The 18,525-nt window shown below is 38.1% G+C and overlaps 2 protein-coding genes across 5 annotated transcripts; both read left to right on the forward strand.

Annotated features, from left to right (window-relative positions):
• Positions 1–5,812: 5,812 nt before the first annotated feature.
• acot8 (acyl-CoA thioesterase 8) lies at positions 5,813–10,815 on the forward strand. Its single transcript, XM_062415815.1, has 6 exons — positions 5,813–6,103; positions 8,444–8,580; positions 8,697–8,922; positions 9,874–10,031; positions 10,131–10,322; positions 10,536–10,815. The coding sequence occupies exons 1-6, from the start codon at positions 5,907–5,909 to the stop codon at positions 10,652–10,654; spliced, it is 1,029 nt and encodes a 342-aa protein (XP_062271799.1). The 5' UTR covers positions 5,813–5,906; the 3' UTR covers positions 10,655–10,815.
• Positions 10,816–12,836: 2,021 nt separating this feature from the next.
• Positions 12,837–16,646, forward strand: ift52 (intraflagellar transport 52 homolog (Chlamydomonas)). Of its 4 annotated transcripts, none has more exons than XM_062415963.1 (14): positions 12,837–12,964; positions 13,261–13,429; positions 13,541–13,628; positions 14,219–14,348; positions 14,461–14,536; positions 14,699–14,770; positions 14,965–15,091; positions 15,187–15,270; positions 15,376–15,444; positions 15,533–15,687; positions 15,767–15,854; positions 15,945–16,053; positions 16,155–16,300; positions 16,382–16,646. In XM_062415963.1, exons 2-14 carry the CDS (start codon positions 13,311–13,313, stop codon positions 16,424–16,426), a joined length of 1,308 nt encoding a protein of 435 aa, XP_062271947.1. In that variant the 5' UTR covers positions 12,837–12,964; positions 13,261–13,310; the 3' UTR covers positions 16,427–16,646. The 4 variants fall into 4 exon arrangements, with proteins under 4 accessions (XP_062271947.1, XP_062271950.1, XP_062271948.1 ...); XM_062415966.1 differs by having other exon boundaries at positions 12,842–12,868; XM_062415964.1 differs by having other exon boundaries at positions 12,851–12,896.
• The last annotated feature ends 1,879 nt before the right edge of the window (positions 16,647–18,525 follow it).

Here is an 18,525-nt window from a genome sequence, read left to right on the forward strand (position 1 = left end):
CTATAAAAGGACCCTGGATGCCCCCACACCACACTTTAGAAATAGTGGGCCTATTGGGAATTAATAATGCTTGTAAAGTTAGGCAACAAGATTACAACATGATAGCTTATAACAGCACCAAATTCTATCTATTTTAACAACAAATCAACCAAATCTCCATCTCCACAGCATGTATTAGCTCAATTCTTTGATGTTACTGCCATACATTTAGGCTGTTTTCACACCTGCCTTCAGATTGGTTTAACACAGCAATGGCACTCAGGTGCAGGCTAAAACAACCGGACCGAGACCTTTTTAAAGAGCAGGTCTCGGTCACGAACTCTGCAGATCCGACCTACATCCGACCCAGCTGCAGGAAGCATTGCGCATTTTTTTTGGGATGAAACCAGCTCCCATAGCCAGCTGCGCTATGCATTGTGAAATCTGTGGGCTCCATATGTGCTCAGTGTTGTTTCCCACAGAATGACAGTGTGACCGTAGATAAGGGGAGGAGGGCCGGTTAGAAAGAACAGATTTAAATCAGCAACGAGTAGCCAAATGACAGTTCACAGTTTAGCCCTAAAACAACAGTGAGGAGCCCGTATAAACCCTGATACAGATTTCTTGCCATAATCACTCCTCCTGCTACTGACCATTAGAAGACCCTTCATAATGCACTTACAATGGAAGTGATGAGTGTGGGTGTATGTTCATCTGAAGCTAACATGAAGCTTCACACATTCAAATGAGTCAAATCAATTACATTACCTTTCAAATTTAAAGTCAATTACAAGTCTTAGTGCCAAACTCCCTCTTTTTGTTTCTATACTTCCACCACAGCTCAACAGGGAAACACACAGAGGGAATTTGATGCTAAAAAGACTCTAAATGTGTCAGATATCCACTTGATATGACTAACTCAACTTTTTTACGCATTTTGCACGTTGATTATCTAGGCACCTGAAACAGCCTGTGCACTTCACTGAGTCTTGATCTCAATCAATATCAGAGAGCTGCAGTTTTGTCATTGCCGTGTTAAACAGTTTTATATTACATTTAAATCAATAATGTTTGGGGAATGAGTTCAACACTTCATTCTTGTGAGAGCAGGTTTTGGGAAAGGTTTTTAATTCCCCACCAGGCCAGAAGATGAATTCTTTTTATTGAATTAGCCAGCAAATAATGATGTAATGATTCTGTGCACACAAACACAGGGAGGGGATCAGGAAATTAGAAAAAGAGAAGAAGATATATTATGGATGAAGAGCTGCGTGAACAGGAAGTAACAGAAACTGATGGAGAGACAGCTGAAGCCAGACAAACACATGAACTAATGCTGGACTTCATGGTATGTTTGCTCTCTGCACATATCAAATTATTATTTCCCCATAACATTTATTTGGTTATTGACTATCTTGTGTGGTCATTTACCTGCAGAAGTAGTAGGAAACTCTGCACAAAAATCATTGTTCACAGTGAAGCTCAAACACAGAAGTATGGTAATGAACCAAACATGTTTTTGAATGGAAGGAGGACTTTTGACATGTCATTAATTCATCTGTTGAGTGGGTTAATATGAACCAGGTGGTCACATTTACTGTGGTTGAAAATGCTCTCTGTATTTTGTTATTAGGAAATGTTGATTGTGTGGTTGATGGTTTCACACATTTTGAGTGAATAAAATCGGTTCACGGTCGGTAACGCTACATTTCACACGGTGTTGAGCATTTTCAACCCTTGAAATCGAGTATGAACACAGCATTTCACACACTTACTGTAGCAACTTCGCTGTTTTGCTGTTGTTGAATCAAATAAGTGTCAAGCTAACAAACAATACTTACAATCTATAGTTTGTTTTTTTAGGGAAATATCTTTACAACTGTTGGATGAATTGCTATAGCTTAACAGACATTTCCCATAAATAAAAAAAACATTCCATAATGTTTAATTTGTCCTGTTTCTATCAGCTTCAGTTGTAGACTACTTTGTGTTTCCTGCTACTTTGCTTGTATTAGTATGCTAACACATTGACGTAAGATGTTGAATACATTATATCTGCTGCTAATTGTTTGTTCTTTTTTTGTGTGTTTTGCACTGCTGTGGGCTCGGAGGAAGAGCATTATGTTTTTTTGTGTATGCAAGTACACAAGAAAATGACTAAAATTACTAAAATGACTAAAATCTTAAATATTAGCATTGTCATGGTTAGCTTGTTAGTATGCTATCATCAATCTGCCTAAGTAGCCTCACAGAGCTACTTGCATGGCTGTATACACTGTAGTGTATATACAAGTTTAAAAAACATCAACTTAAATATAGAAAATAAAGCATAAAATATTACATTTTGTTTTCTTTTTATGCTTCCTGTATTCAGACACTACAGGGTAAACACTTCTGTTACTGCATCTAAAACTTGTGAAAATTAAATATTAATGAGGTTTTAGTGAGTCTGCTGAGGTTTTGAATCATATTAAATATAATTATAATGATGATTATTGATATGAGGACATGCCCAAGAAGACAGGGTAAGATTGTGGTGTTGACTTTGATCTAGCAATGTCTGTGTCATAAGCTTTCAATGAGAACTTCAACTTTAAAACAATACAGTATCTGTACCTATACAGTTTTTATCGCTTATCAGTGTCAAAAAATGATATGTTGTTTCTGATTTAAATTGCTAATGTGAACATTTTATATTTAATATAATATGGAACAAAAAGGTACTTACACACAAATGTCATGATTATAGATGATGATTAGATTTGCTGACTCAACATTTAAAAAAAATAAATCTGTGTCCAATGCCAAGAATTAAATGATCGCTGTCAAAATGACCGAGTGGTATAAAACAAAATCAACTTTAATATCAACTTTAATTATCTGACATTAATGGCAACTGTATAAATTGGTGCCTGAGCTTGCAACACATGTCTTCTCATTGCTCTGAGGCATGGTTCGTGCTGTACATCCTATAGTCCCAGCGGAACAGCCTCCCTGATATGACTCAGCAACTTAATGCAGCTTTGCTCAGGAAAGGATGCAAATTTGTTCCAGACGACCTAACAGGTAGAGGTTTTACATCTTAAAAGAATGCGGAGATGTATCTTTGGGGTACACAATTAATGATTTATAGACATGCAGTAAGTTTTTGAAATTGATTCGGTGATGCAGTGGAGGACTGTGCTCTGTGTTCTGAATACACTGCAGAAAGTGGTTTAGAAAAGCTGTTACCACTGATAAAGACATGTTTTTTCTGCTTTAGAAAGTTCTGGCAGCGTGCTTTATATTTTAAGAGGGTAGAAATATTAAATGTGACATATTTTCATAATTGATACATGTTTTAAACTGAGCATTGTTTGCACACAAAGATGAGTGCTGCAGACTGCACCAGTGCTGTAACACATACATGAATTCGTGAGTATGCTGTCTGGCATTACATACAAGCTATCCAGTATTGCTGCTGCTTTGCCCTCATGGCTGTATGTGAGTATTCATACAGTCAATGATATAAAGTTGTGTGATAAAATGTCATGTCTTAACCTAAAACCATCCAGTCCAGAGACTTCATAGGCAAAATACATGGATGTGCTCCAAATCCATAACTCTCTAGTACACCAAAGTAGCTTCTATGTTTGAACATCAGCTGATAGGACCACCTACACCTCATTTTGATGGGCTTCCCTGCTCTTCCTGATATACAACATGTAGCACGCCAGCACAGTACAAAGTAGCACCGCTACTGTGGGAGTCCAAGACTTTTAGCTCAGTATATTTATATACTTGAATTATGCATTTATGTGGTTCTCTACTCTCACACAGAGCTGGGAGCCCCTTTCTCCCTCTTACCCCTTTATCTTTAGCACACCACACCAAAAAATGGAAACGCTTTCTATGCCAAAGAAATAGCTCCTATATGAAAACCCTTTGATGGTCTGTGGATTATTCAGACTATATGGGAATACTGTCAAGAGAGATGTGTTTGAGAAACTGTTTTTATTTTTAAGTTTGTGAGGAGGAGTAAAAGTGTTTTCTTCAGTTTTTCTTCAGTACTTTCATTTTGGTCCACGTTTTTACTTTTGGCACTTATAAGAAAGAAGGAATAAAAAAGTCCTTGTTACCACTTCCTGATGAGGCAGCATTTATAAATGATTTATAATATAAGTTATAAAGGCATTGATGAGAACAACTTTTGAGTTGCCAGGTATGGGAAATCCTCCTCTAGTGTAACACTTCTTTGCTAATCATTACTAAAAGATAGGTTGACAATTTTTCAGGTCAGTCCTAAAACAACAGTCAGGTGTCCATATGAACAGTGGAAGGTTTTCCTAGCTGTATTCATTCCTCCTGTTCATACTGACTATTAAAAGATCTCTTTCAAATGTGCATTCAATGAAATTGATGGAGGACAAAATCCACAGTGTTTCCACACAGTCATTTAGTGCAAAAATGCATTGAAAAGTTAATGCGGAGCCTATAGAGGCTTCAGCAGTCTGAGTTAGTCATTTCAAGTGGATATCTGAAACATTTACAGTCTTTTTAGCATCAAATTCCCTCTTTGTGTTTCTCTGTTGAGCTGTGTTAGAAGTATAGTAACCAAAGGAGGGACTTTGGCACTAAAAAGACTGTAACGTTGAAACATAAAAGACTTGATTTGACTCATTTGGATGGCTGAAGCTTCATATTAGCTTCAGATAAACGTACAAATAAACTTATGCACAGAAGGAGGACTGTGGATTTTGTCCCCCATCACTTGCATTGTAAGTGGATTATGAAGGGATCTTCTAATGGTCAGTATGAACAGGAGAAATGATTATAGCAAAAACAACATGTGATGTTCATTTGGGCAGGTCTCCTGAGGGATTTTGTCGGTATCTTTCTTTTATATTTGTGTTGTGGGAATCTAATCATAAAAAAAATCCCACTCATAATACACTCTGCAATTCTGCATGCAATGTTAGCTAAAATTCAGGCATGTGATAAAGTATGTCACAGGGCAATCCCATACTCCTCAAATGGTTGTCGAACCAAACAGTTATTTCTGATCATTTTAGCCCCCACAGTCAAAAATATTCTTGTTCCTTCAGTTGGATGTTTGAGCTTCACTGTGCAGAATGATGTATGTGCAGACTTGACACTAGAAGTCTGTTTTGACATTCATCTGCTAAAAGTGGAAAGCTTCTCTGAGCTCATTAAACATCTGATTTACAGGGGAGGGCCTATGAGCAGGATTTCTGCCATTACAACTAGTTTGGAAGCTAATCCTGGTCCAGTATGCAACTTACTCAGTGTGATGTGGAAACTTGAAGCTTCCAGTGCACAAACACTGAGAATGGACTTTACAGTGAAGTATGAGATGTCTTCCGTTTTAAAGTTGAACTTTTGAAATCATGAAATGTTGCATGCTCATAGATTGTGGACTGTTTGAGGAAGAAAGGGTAGATTCAATTTTAAAGATTTTAACATGGTAATTATGCTGTTTTTGTGGAAAAACCGGTGGGTGAGATTTCATGACAGGAGGATGTTGGGAAATAGCTTCTCACCTATGAAATATTATTCCTTGTTCAGTAGTTTCGGCATTAAAACACCCAAACGCAGCACAGAAGTTTGGCATTTCTACTTGAAGTTTGCATTTTTTTTGAACAGGCATCACCACAAACACCTGCTTTTCCCTCTCCTGTAGCGTCCTCAGATCGCCATGGTAACCACAGCCTGACGTCACCCACGCGGATGTCTCCAGTCACCATGTACCTTTTTCATATGCCTTTTTTTTCTGTTTGTTCAATTTTCAATAAAACTTTGACCAAAAAAAAAAAGAAGAAAAAAAAAAGATTCAAACACCAGTCAAACCGTAACAGCTAGTGCTACAAAGCGGATGTAGTATCTACGTCTTTATGGCCTTTAGACACAGAGCAAGCTGCTAAATAAACATGGCAGAAAACAAAGTGGACGCTAGCCGTAAAGCTAGTGAGTCCACGCATGATAATTCAGGTGGTTCAGCGTCGCCGGAGTGTCCTGAAGATAAAGCCGCGGGAAGCAGCACGTCTCCTCCGTACAGTCAGGATCTCCGGAGCGTCCTGGTCACCAGCGTTTTAAACCTGGAGACGCTCGACGTAGACTTGTACAGGTGAGCTGGCTTAAGTCTGTCACTTTACTTTAGCTTAATAATAGCGACAGGCTCATGAATGAATGACTTGAAATGTTGTAGCCTACTTGTATGTTTTGTACTGTTTGTTTTTGTTTTGTTTTGTTGCACAGCCGCTTTTCGAGGGCTACGTTAAATGTTATTGGAAGTAATTGAGTCAAGTAGGTAGGTTGCTGCTTTTGCTGCAAAAAATAAATAAATGAATAGAAATTGATGAGGGCTTTAAATGTGGCATGAATGATGTAAAATAAGGGCAGATTCGTAAATGAAATGGCACCTGATGCTGTTGCTGCACTGGCATCTTTCACACTATTCTAGCATACTGTCATACTAGTTTTGGCAAGGTGGAAATGGTCAATTTCTTCTATGAAGTCACCAAATGATTCACTGTCCTGCTGCTTTGTATATTACTAGTGATGGAAAGTAAGTACATTTACACTTCTATACAATTTTAAGGTACTTAACTAGATTATTTCGTGTATTTGCTTGTATTTTACTACATTTCGGGAGGAACATTTAGCTTATTTTATATAACTTTTAACAGCTATAGTTTCTGTAGGTTGTTCCTTTGATTCCAAATGCAAAACTCAGTTCACAATATGATGCATCATTTTTAGATGAAAGTGGCTGAACACCCACGCTTGTTTTCAGTTGTTGTAGCTCAGGTTGAAGGTGGACAAAGTTTTAGGATTTATGTGTATGTTACTAAAGTGTGTAATATGTCCTGCACCAACAGGTGTTAAAGATGAGGGCAGCGTCTGTCTGTACACCCCCACACATTACTGAGAACACACCTTGTCTGGCCGATTCCAGCTGCACTATAGCCTCCTTTTTTCTTTAGATATAGTAACTTTTTAAATGTCGGTCTTGGTTTTAGATTTAGTAAACAGCAGTGAAGGGCCTTCAGGCTTGTACACAATGCAGATTTTGAAATGTATAAAAACAAATGTTAGACCTCAAGGCAAGGATGCACACAATGCATTTTGGAGAGAAACACTGAATGCAAAAAGAAACTGCTCACAAAAAGCCCTGTGGTGTTTTCTTGTCAACAAACAAAATATATATTTTTACATTCAGCGTTACTCAACCAAAACACATTGTGCATACAGCCTGAAGGTCTACTGAAAATGTTGCCTGCTATTCCTTCCATTTAACATATTTGCAGAGCTGGTTTTGAAGTTTTTTAAATCCTTAGTACTTTACATGTTTACTAGCTTGCAGTTTTTCTGCATTACAGCCACCTGCAGATCATTTATATGTTTTGAAACAATTCAGGAGGACTGTATAGTTTGTCACTTATGTGCATGCACAGGTGTATGTGCGTCTTTGTGCACCTGCATGAACAAAATAGTGACCCACATTGCACCAAAAAATCTGCTCTACTAAAGATCAGCAACTGCATGATCCCTTTAAGTCAAGACTATGTGTGCCTGCGTTTAAAACCATCCACAATAGTTTAAATTAGCTGTAACTTAACCAGCGACATTATAATGCTGCTTACATTTAACACACCAATAATTATATCTACTAATGAATTTAAAACATGGCATTATTTTTGTACTTTAAGTGTATTTTGTGGAAAACACTTCTGCACTTTAAAATGACCTTTATTGTTTATTTTTATATTGTGATATTGCTATTTTTATCTATGTAAATAATCTTAGTACTTCCTCCACCACTACTGCTGTTTACCCTGTATGGACAAGAACACTCAAACAGCCTTAAAAAAGATGAAAGTCTGCATCTTAAAAATTTAGTGGCATCTAGCAGAATGGATTTGGCAGAAATGGAATATAATATTTTATATATATATATATATATAAGTATTTTTTAATTGATGTATAATCATCTGCAAATAAGAATGACTCTGTTTCATTCCCACCTTCCATAAGAGAGGGTTTGTGGAGAGAGGGAGGAGCAGGGAGGTTTGCTTCCAAATCTCATGCTTGATTTCTAAAACAAGATCATTTTAACTTTAAGTAGAAAACTTCATTCAAAACCACCAAAGTGTCAATTTACCTCTGCCTGCACTGGACATTGTGAAGCTTATAGTCTTCAGTTTCTGTGCACTGCTATTTACACACATGATGGGAAGAGAATATTAGAAACACTGTCAGTATAATGCAGTCATTAAATAAAGCCTAAAAAAACAATCACTTCACAAAGGTAGGCTCCATTGTACAGCTTCTGTATTTGATGGCATTCAATTGTGTACAGGGAAATCCATTAAACTCAAATACACTGACCCTCTTTGTCAGAGCTACATGAACATCATCTAGTGAGACTGCATCACATGTATTTCAGTCGTCTATTTTTTCCCAGAGGGACTCACCACTGGGTGCCTCGCACTCAGCGTTTGTTTGGGGGTCAGATAGTGGGCCAGGCCCTGGTGGCTGCTGCCAAATCTGTCAGTGATAACCTCTACGCCCACTCTCTCCACTGCTACTTTGTAAGAGCAGGTAAGATGTAGCATGACTCCCGGTGCAACCCTAATATTAAAAAAGTTTTATCAGCATTTGGAGTGTCAGATACTCTTTTCCCACAGCTGTCATTTTTCTTTTTTCTTTTTTTTCAGGGGATCCGAAGGTTCCCGTTCTGTACCAGGTGGAACGCACGAGAGACGGTCGCAGTTTCGCAGTGCGCTCCGTGAAGGCCATCCAGCATGGAAAACCCATACTCATCTGCCAAGCGTCCTTCCACATGCTGCAGCCCAGTCCCCTGCAGCACCAGTTCACCATGCCCACTGTGCCTCAGCCCGAAGACCTCCTCACAGCAGAGCAGCTCATCCAGCTTTATTTAAGGTAGAAAGACTGCTTCTTTTATTAGTGGCAAAGCAGCATTAGCAGGGGGTTTGACTAGACACAAATGTAACGACAAAACAAGCCATTTGTGCACTTTATATACTTAGTGGGTTAGAATAATGGTTAATACATAGGAGTAACACAAAAATAAAGGAGCATTACAGAGTTTGAGAGTGATTTTTACACTTGCTTCTATTAGTTTCAAACCATGCTTGGGTAGTTTTAGTTTTATCTGGAGGTGTTTTGACACACATTTGACTTTTCTGCCATCATGAATACAATGGAGGTCAATGGAATTTTGTTTGTGGTGCCCAAAGCACTAAAAAATAATATTGAATAAGCTCAATAATTGTATTTCTTTCCATAAATAATGTCCAAGTTGAACAGTGTCCTGGAACATTTTTCCACCAAAGAAATGGGAAAAATTGTTTAACCAAAAACCAGTAATTAAATGGAAAAATGTGGAAAAAGTGTGACAATTGTAACATCATACAGAGTGCAGTTAACTACACTGTGTATTTGTCTGTCTCATACAGTCATGCAGAGAAGCACTGTCTTATACATACTTTACACATGTGGGACAGCTGCATTACAACATGATTTGCAAAACATTTTGATTTGGATCTTTTATAACTCTATAAACAAATGAACATCTTTTCAACACATGATGGCAGAAGAGCAAGAGAACATTTGTAGCTTCGAGGGTGAAAGAACAGTTGATGACAAACAGCATCAGTTAGTTTTGCGTAGTTGTATATTTGCCTCTGACACATATTTCGCCATAAAACAAGGTCTACATTCACAAAGAGTAGGCCGATGAGTTTATTATTTATTATCTGTTGACCTCTAAAACACTTTTTGGAAGTGATGCAGCTGCTTGTGATGCTACATTGACTTCCTGTTTACATAGTCGAAACTCATCATCTGTATTCCCTCTTCATTATTTCACAGTAAACCAGACCTGGCAGAGAATGCAAAACAAGGCCTCAACAAACTGCTGGCTAATGAAGTCCCCATTGAAATAAAACCAGTCAACCCACCACAGTTTTACAAGCACACCGCAACCGAGGCGAGGAAGCTGTTCTGGGTGCGAGCGCGAGGATATATCGGTAAAATGCACTCAATGGATCATACCACCTTCTGCACACACGATGCTATACTATAAGCAAAGTGTGTCGATGCATTTTAATGTGCGTGTTTGTGTGTAGGTGAAGGCAACATGAAGCTGCATTGCTGCGTGGCGGCGTACGTGTCTGACTTTGCGTTCCTGGGCACCGCACTGCTGCCTTATCCCCACTACAGGGCCCACTTCTCAGCCTCGCTGGACCACGCCATGTGGTTCCACAGCACTTTCCGCAGCGATGAGTGGATGTTGTATGAGTGTGAGAGTCCGTGGGCAGGTTAGTGTGTCATCCACTTTGAGCGTTCTGTCTGTTACAACACTTATAAAATGTCGAGCGGGGACAAATCTTTGGGTATTTCTGAATATTTAGTGGGGTTTTTTAATGCTACTTTTGTGGCTGGCTACCCGTGACAGCCACCCGTTTAGACACAAATTACACTTCTGCACCTCCCACTTTAACCTGACATGTTGTGTTTATTGTGTCTTGCAGGAGGCAGCAGGGGACTTGTTCAAGGGCGACTGTGGAGAAGAGACGGGGTGCTGGCTGCCTCGTGCTCCCAGGAGGGCGTCTTGAGAGTGAAACCAGTCCCAGAGCCCAGCAAACTATAAGCACATTTCTAACATGTATCATGTGTATATTTTAATCATAGAAGTTTTATTTAATTTTAAGATGCAAAAATAGTAATATAACATGAGTTTATGATGGTTTTATTATGAACATGCAAACATTTCATTCATATTTCATTTCCTAACAATAAATAATATATAATGTCTTTTTTTTATACTTTGTGAAATGAGATGTGCATACAAGTTTCCCAGTCACTAATTATACACAATGTAGTCTTCAACTTTGCCTACTACTTCTTCTTTATTCTACATAACTGTACTACATACAACTTTATTCATGCTCATTTTAAAAAAGTGATTATGATAAGACCAGAACATGTAATGTTTGTTTTATCACACAAATTCAATGTCAAAATTTGACAGTAGTAGTAGACTAACATTCAATTTTACAAAACATGGATTTTTGGTCATGTCTTTTCACTATTTAATGTCTGAGTTCCATTAAATAGAAACAAAGATGGCATATAGTGTGTATGACTCTCTATAGCACATGCAATTACCAGGACATGCCACAAGGGCTTTTTCTCAATGTGAAGTAAAGATCTGCCTGTGAAAGAATGAAGCAGATGAATGAAATGTAGGTCGAGGCAGCCAGGGAGATGTGTAGCCCGATCAACCAGGGAAGAATGAAATGAGAAATGTAGTCAGTTTTAGAGCAGCTCAACAGATTGATGTACCTGTAATATTGCCATTTTCCACTGTAGTTACTTGGGCAGTTCTTGCATGTAAATGAGTAGTTTAGATAAAAAAAGAAAAGTTTGTAATTTCCACTCGGCTCAACTCAATTCAAAATTGCAGATATGTCTATGTGGTGCACAAAAAGTTCAGCAGATTTAAGTACAAGGCATAATGCTGCTGTAAATGTAGGGTTCTAATTAACATGAATCTCAATATTGTCTCCTATCCCACAGTGTGGTAATTGGACATCTTCTCCCATTGTTTGCCCTTTGGTAATTGTTATTGTAAAGATGGAAAATGTCCATAACCAACTAGCCTGCATTTTGAATTTAAGTCCACTGTGCCTGGCAGCAGGTAGAAACAACGCTTTTACACTGTGGAAGAGATTTGTGTTAATCCCATGGTTAACACTGATGAAAGTCAAGATAAGATTTATGAGACTGCAATCTATTGTGCTTGCAGTACAAATGAACAAAAGGTTTGACGTTTCAAATTGAAAGAATCCACAAAGGGCAGAGTCGGACTACAATGAGTGTAAAGATGACTGGCTGTCCCGATTGGCCCAGTGTGTGGGTGTGACCTTTGCTATTTGACCATTAGTGACATAAGCAGAAACTACGATGACAGTATGATTTTCAAATAGGCCAGGGTAATGATGAGGAATCCTGTCACCTCGCAGTAGTGCTGGTCATGTGACTGTTGACCAGTTTCAGCACGTGGCTTCTCTTTCCTTCTTTTGATGCACTTTTCCTTCAGTTCCTCCACATCTTTCTGAACATCCTCCTATTTCACGGGGACGAAGGTCCAGAAGATCCAGCTGATCCAGCTAGATGTGGCTTAAATGTTCATACCCCTTCTGTTATGTATGTGTGTGTTGTTTTTATATTCCCTCACTACTCAAACATAACTTTAGGTCTTGTTAGGCTAACTGATTACATTACCTATGTGTGTATTGTTTTTCATGGGAGGGCAGGCTCTTCGGTTTACATCATGTTTGGGGCCATATGAGACATGTAGAAGAGAGAACAGGGAAATAAACAAAGATAAATCAGTTAGATACTTTGTCTTAACATTCATTTTATTCTTTATTTCAAAGAGTGTTCATTGTCATTATTATTACATATTGTGGAAAGTATCAGGTTTAGGGAAGTCACAGCATTAATGTAGTAGATGATGAGTTGGTTTTTTTGTCAAATTATGAAGCATTTGTTTAATTTGTATAGCTGTTAATACTCAGTTTCTATAATGTAGCTGATACAAGTCTGATCAAATGTGTTTCATTAATTGCACTTCAATTGTTCCCCTTGAATACCGCTATATGCTGTTGAAAGCTCCAAAAAAGCTAGTTAGTGCACTTTTTACTAAAGAGCAAAGAAGAAAATCGATATAAGTGCTTTGTTTTACCCTACTGCTGCGCTCCTTGGTTGCTGTTACCATGGTTACCACTGGAACCACTATCCCCCATAATGCATCGCTGCTAGTAGAGCTTAGCAACGTTGACGACGCTAACCTGTGAATGTAAGACAATAACACAGTGTCACAGCAGGTGGGGATTTCTGCTATAGTTAATAGAGAAGAGAAACATTAATGGCAACCTTCGGACGCTAACGTGAGGTACTGACACCCAGCTATTAGCTACGCGGCTAACAACAACGTTATATTCTGAACAACTTAGAGTTAGCCGCTTGAGCTATTTTTGCTAACAGTAGTCTAACGTATGACGATGGATGCTTAGCTTCTTACTACAATGTTTCGAAGTTGATACTGACTAATCATTGACTGAGACAATTATAGCCAGTGCATATTCGTGCTAACTTAATCCGTAACTATTTAGAATAGTGATAATGTGCTAAAGGATACTTACTAGCTAATTCAATGGGATGTAACTATGACTTAAACCCTGTTTCTAGGTGTATGGATGTATCTAAGATCATACAGTGTTGAGTGAACCTAATAAAACATGGAGAAGGAACAGCACAACTCTGTGGTCTTCAATGCCTCTAAAAGAGAGCTCTTTACTATGAACAATGGATACAAATCCATGCAGAAGAGACTCCGGGCTCAATGGAAAATACACAGGTAATGTGTTTGTGGTATAACACTGTGCTTTGTCCAGAGCCACTACCACATTTGTCCTAATTGTGTAGCATTATTGAGGAAGTAATGTTAAATAAATGCTGTCTCCTTCAGTATGAAGGAAGAGCTGTCTATTGAGAAGCTGAAGGGTGTCAAGTTGTGGATAACTGCAGGGCCAAGGGAGAAGTTCACAGCATCAGAGGTGATGTATCAAAAGTGATAACATTTTTAAAAAACAAATTCATGAATAGCATTGTATATATATATGCTGAAAAGATGTTTCCATGAAACAGCTCTTGGCATGGGAGAGGGTAGAAATTTGACTGTGTGGCTTTTTTGCAAATTGTGAATTTTACATTATCAAAGCAGCAAAGTGGATAGTTAAAATAAAAAAAGTCAATAAAAAGAATAGAGAACAATGAATAATAAGTAAGTACAAAAGCAATACGTTTAGATTTAGCTTCAGGTGCACTCAAGGACTGGGATTAAAATAAGAATAAACAAATGTATCCATTCATTCACTCATACTCTCATCTGCACAGCAAAACTAACCACACACTCATCAATTGCCAGCATATGCAGTAAAAATATTGGATGTTAAAAAAGTTCAGTTCAGAGTTCATTATGGTGATGACAAACACCATAATAAAACAAACACCAGTAGTAAAAAAAATATAGTAAAATAATAGTAATCTGTAGTAGTAATACTAATATACCTGACTTGGATATTGTTATTGCACAGATTTAAACACAAAGCGTGTTTTCATATGTTTTTGTCCCATTTGATTTCAGCTGGAGGTGCTGAAGCACTACCTGGACAGTGGAGGAAATGTCCTCGTTATGCTCGGCGAAGGAGGGGAGATGAAATATGACACCAATATTAACTTTCTCCTGGAGGAGTTTGGGATAATGATCAACACTGGTGCGTAAATGAAATCTTGACACTTTATGACACCTCACATCATTTATGCAATCGTAGTGTATTGTGTGTATTGAAGTTTGATTGAATCACATGTTCTCCATCAACACTACAGATGCAGTTGTGAGGAACGTGTATTACAAGTACTTCCATCCAAAGGAGGCGCTCGTATCCAATGGTGTATTGAACAGGTTGGTTGTTACAGTATTTATTGTAATTCTCACACACATACACTTTTATAGTTTGTTTGTGTACATATATATAGTTCTAATGGATTACTACTGCTACAATAAATTATCCTATACACTGATGCACATTAAAGCTAACATATTTTTTCCTAATGTTGTGTTCAGAGAGATCAGTCGAGCTGCTGGCAAAGTGATCACAGGAATAACTGAAGATGAAAATGTTGGAAACAATGCACAGTAAGTGATTTGGTTTTATATTCCTATTTGCACTGACTGCTACATTTGATAATAATAATGAACTTTAATTATAAAGCACCTTTCATACAAATGATATAGCTCAAAGTGCTTCATAGAGAAAAATACAATACAATAAACAGATTGTGTTCTTGGAGTGGTTTTAAACACATGATTTCCTGTCTTTAATTGCACAGAGCTCTCACATTTGTGTATCCATATGGCGCCACTCTGAGTGTGATGAAGCCTGCTGTTGCCGTCCTTTCAACTGGCTCAGTCTGCTTCCCCCTCAACAGGCCTGTCCTGGCTTTCTTTCAAGGAAAGGTCAGAGACACAAGATGTGTGTTTTCATACTTATTCTACCTGTGTATGTATATACCTGTGAAGTGATGTAGAAATATGTCTCATGTGTTATTAAGGAGGCTGGAAAACTGGTAGTTCTGGGTTCCTGCCACATGTTCAGTGACCAGTACATGGACAAAGAGGAGAATAGTAAAATCATGGTGAGTGCAGTCAAAATTTTAAGATGTTTAAAAAGTAAACTATCTGGTGGAATCTGAGCGTGGGAGTATTTTTGCTCAACACTCTGTCATACTTTTCCATTCCAGGACGTCGTGCTCCAGTGGCTCATGACTGAAAATATTCAGCTGAACCAGATTGATGCGGAAGACCCAGAAGTGAGGATGTCTACTTCACAGGAGAATGATATCTTTTAAATGAGCCAGCATCCGTCTCATCCCCCCTTTTTCTTTTCTCGTCCTCTAGATCACAGATTACACCATGTTGCCAGACACGGGGTGCCTGTCGGAACAGCTCAGAGTGTGCTTACAAGAGGGTGACGAAAACCCCAAAGACTTCACCTCCCTCTTTGATATGGCTCTGTTCAATTTGTCGACCGATACTTTACCCCAAGTCATCAGGTGAGAATGCAAAATGTACTTTGAGAACATCATGTGCTCTTATTTTTCCTCAGTAGCTAAATGGTCATGTTTTTTGCAGTGCTTACAAGCAGCTTAATGTCAAAGATGAGCCGCTTCAGCTGATCACACCGCAGTTTGAGACCCCTCTGCCTCAGCTCCAACCTGCTGTAAGTCAGTCCTGACAGTGCTCTTCCATACATTTCTAGAGTCATATGCAACTGCATTTAAACCCACAAGTTTTGGCTTTTGTCTTTTAGGTTTTCCCACCTGCCTTAAGCGATTTGCCTCCACCCATGCTGGACCTGTTTGATCTAGATGAAACCTTCTCCTCTGAGAAAGTGCGCCTTGCTCAGCTCACAAATAAATGTAAGATGGAGTACTTGACTAAGCAAAATGATTCAACTGGTTAGATTTAGAATGTTAAGGTGCAATATATCTCACTTTTAAAAAATTGGTTCTGCTCTCAGGTACAGATGATGATCTTGAGTTCTACGTGCGGAAATGTGGGGAGATTCTGGGCGTGACTCCAAAGTTGGATAAAGATCAGAGGGATGCCAAGCATATCTTGGAGCACATTTTCTTCCAGGTTGTAGAGTTCAAGAAACTCAATCAGGTGAGAGCCCTTTAAATCCCCCAAAAGTAATCGATTATGCATTTAAAATTATGATCTAAAAATAAATTCTCCCTTTTGCAGGAGCACGATATCGACACCGAGGCACAATTCACTCCGGGTCAATGATTATTCAGCTCTGCCTTTTCAATATACTGTACCATGACTAAGCAGAGGAGTATATTCTGTAGGAAAAAGCAGACTGTTACTGTTATTCTGGACTGCACTAACATGGTGCTGTGATGACTGAAATGTATGACTGTATATACACCTTTTTAATCTTTATACCTTTTTATTCTGTTGTGGAGAATATGTAAAACTGTAAATACACTTGAGTAAATAAAGTCACTTTTATTTAAATCAAATATTTAAAAAAACATTTTGTACAACACTGCAATGCATCCTCACACATGGATCCTGTAAAAAAGACAAAACAAATTTAACTGGTTAACATGGATTTGCAGATTTTCACAGAACACTAATAAATTAAACTTAGTTAACTAAACTGAGCAGCTTACCTTTCAAATGTTAACCTTGAGGCAGACAAGATGGTATATGGATTAAGACCCCAAACTTCCATGTTAAGTATGCCATATAGGCATTCTTGGCCACCTCAGGGAGAAACCTCAGCTAGTGAACATTGTGTAGACTGGAGTTTGGGACTCCATATCGGCTCCTGAATGCTGGACTCCATGTGGGGTTTTGGGCTCTCTGATTTAATCAAAGATACGTCCCAGGACATTTGACAGGCTGCGAGATCGTTGTACGACTGGTCAGAACAAGCAGCCTTTTTTTGGTTGTGAAGGAGCATGTGAGGAGTGGAGGACTTTCCCTGCAAAGGCACGACCAGGTGACAACTGTCAACATCTTGAGGGTTCAAGCTGTTCAACAAAGACGCTTGAGAGGGAGAAATTGGGTCCGGCGGCAGACAGAGAGAAGCCAGGATTGACAGCCTGGCATCAGATACATCAGCTACTGTGTCATTTGACACTCTAGAGATGGACAGTTGTTCCAGTGACAGAGCAGACAGCATGCTCCGTTCACCAAAAAACTTCTTGTCAAGCTCCGATGGAGACGAACACTCAAAGCTGTTTATATCTAAGAGGCAAAAGGACACATAACAGTTTGAGTCTCATCATCGGATCAGGCTTTAATGAATGATCTTATAAGAATTAAACTTCTTTTCTTACCTTTAACAACAAACGCTTTCTCCATTGTTTCTGTGAGCCAGTGAGTGCCAGCTGAACTCCAGGTGGGTTTTAAATTGTTGAAGCTGAGTGTTAATTGACCCAGCTGGAGGCTGAGCAGGTCATCAGTCAGGATGAGGTAGGGCAGCATACAGGCTCTCCTGCCATATGAGCTCAATCAGACAGATGCAGACACATTTTAGTTTAAATAATATGTATATATAAATAATATATGTTTTTTTTAATCTTTTTATGTTTATGAAAATTAAAGTTGTAATTAAAAATGTCTTTGTTATTAATTCATTGTAGAATTTTTTAAGTATAGTGTAGTAGTAAGTATAAAAAATACGGGGGAAATGACTATTTTCTAAGCACTTTCTCATGGAACAATGAATAAAACTGGGCCTCCAACTTACAATATTTTTCATTATGGATTTTATCGCTTCTTTTTTTAAATGATTCATATTATTGTTTCATTGATCTGTGATTTAATAGTGAAAGCTCAAAATGAGGAGATGATTGTTTTTTAATGAAAAGTTTTTTTTAAAACCAATCATCTCAGTTTTTTAATTATTTTTTGACAGTTACAAAAAATTGTTAATATGGATCATAATACTGAGAAATAATAATTTATGTTAGCATTTGTATCATCTGTTTTTGTTTGTTGTTTATAATTATTTTCCTTATATATTTAATTTCCCTCTATATAACAACTAAAGCGGTGTCCATGCGAGACAATGTTTAGGGTTTAGCTAGTGACTGTATTGAATATATATATATATATATATATATAAACTATATGTTAGTTTATATATATAACTATATGTTAGTTATATAATATTGGGGATAATATGAAAGCTTAAACTTGTTAGAATAGTTTGCTCTAAATTTTATATTAAAAGATTTTACTTTGAAGCTCCCACCGGAACTGTTTTATCCTGCTACTCGACCCTATGCGCATGTGTAGTGCGCAGCTATACGTCACTGTGTAGTTTGTACGCTGGGTAAGGGCGGGAGATAGAAATCCAGGAGCGCGGACAG

The sequence above is a fragment of the Scomber scombrus genome, chromosome 3 (assembly GCF_963691925.1).
Source record: "Scomber scombrus chromosome 3, fScoSco1.1, whole genome shotgun sequence".
Taxonomy (NCBI): Eukaryota; Metazoa; Chordata; class Actinopteri; order Scombriformes; family Scombridae; genus Scomber; species Scomber scombrus.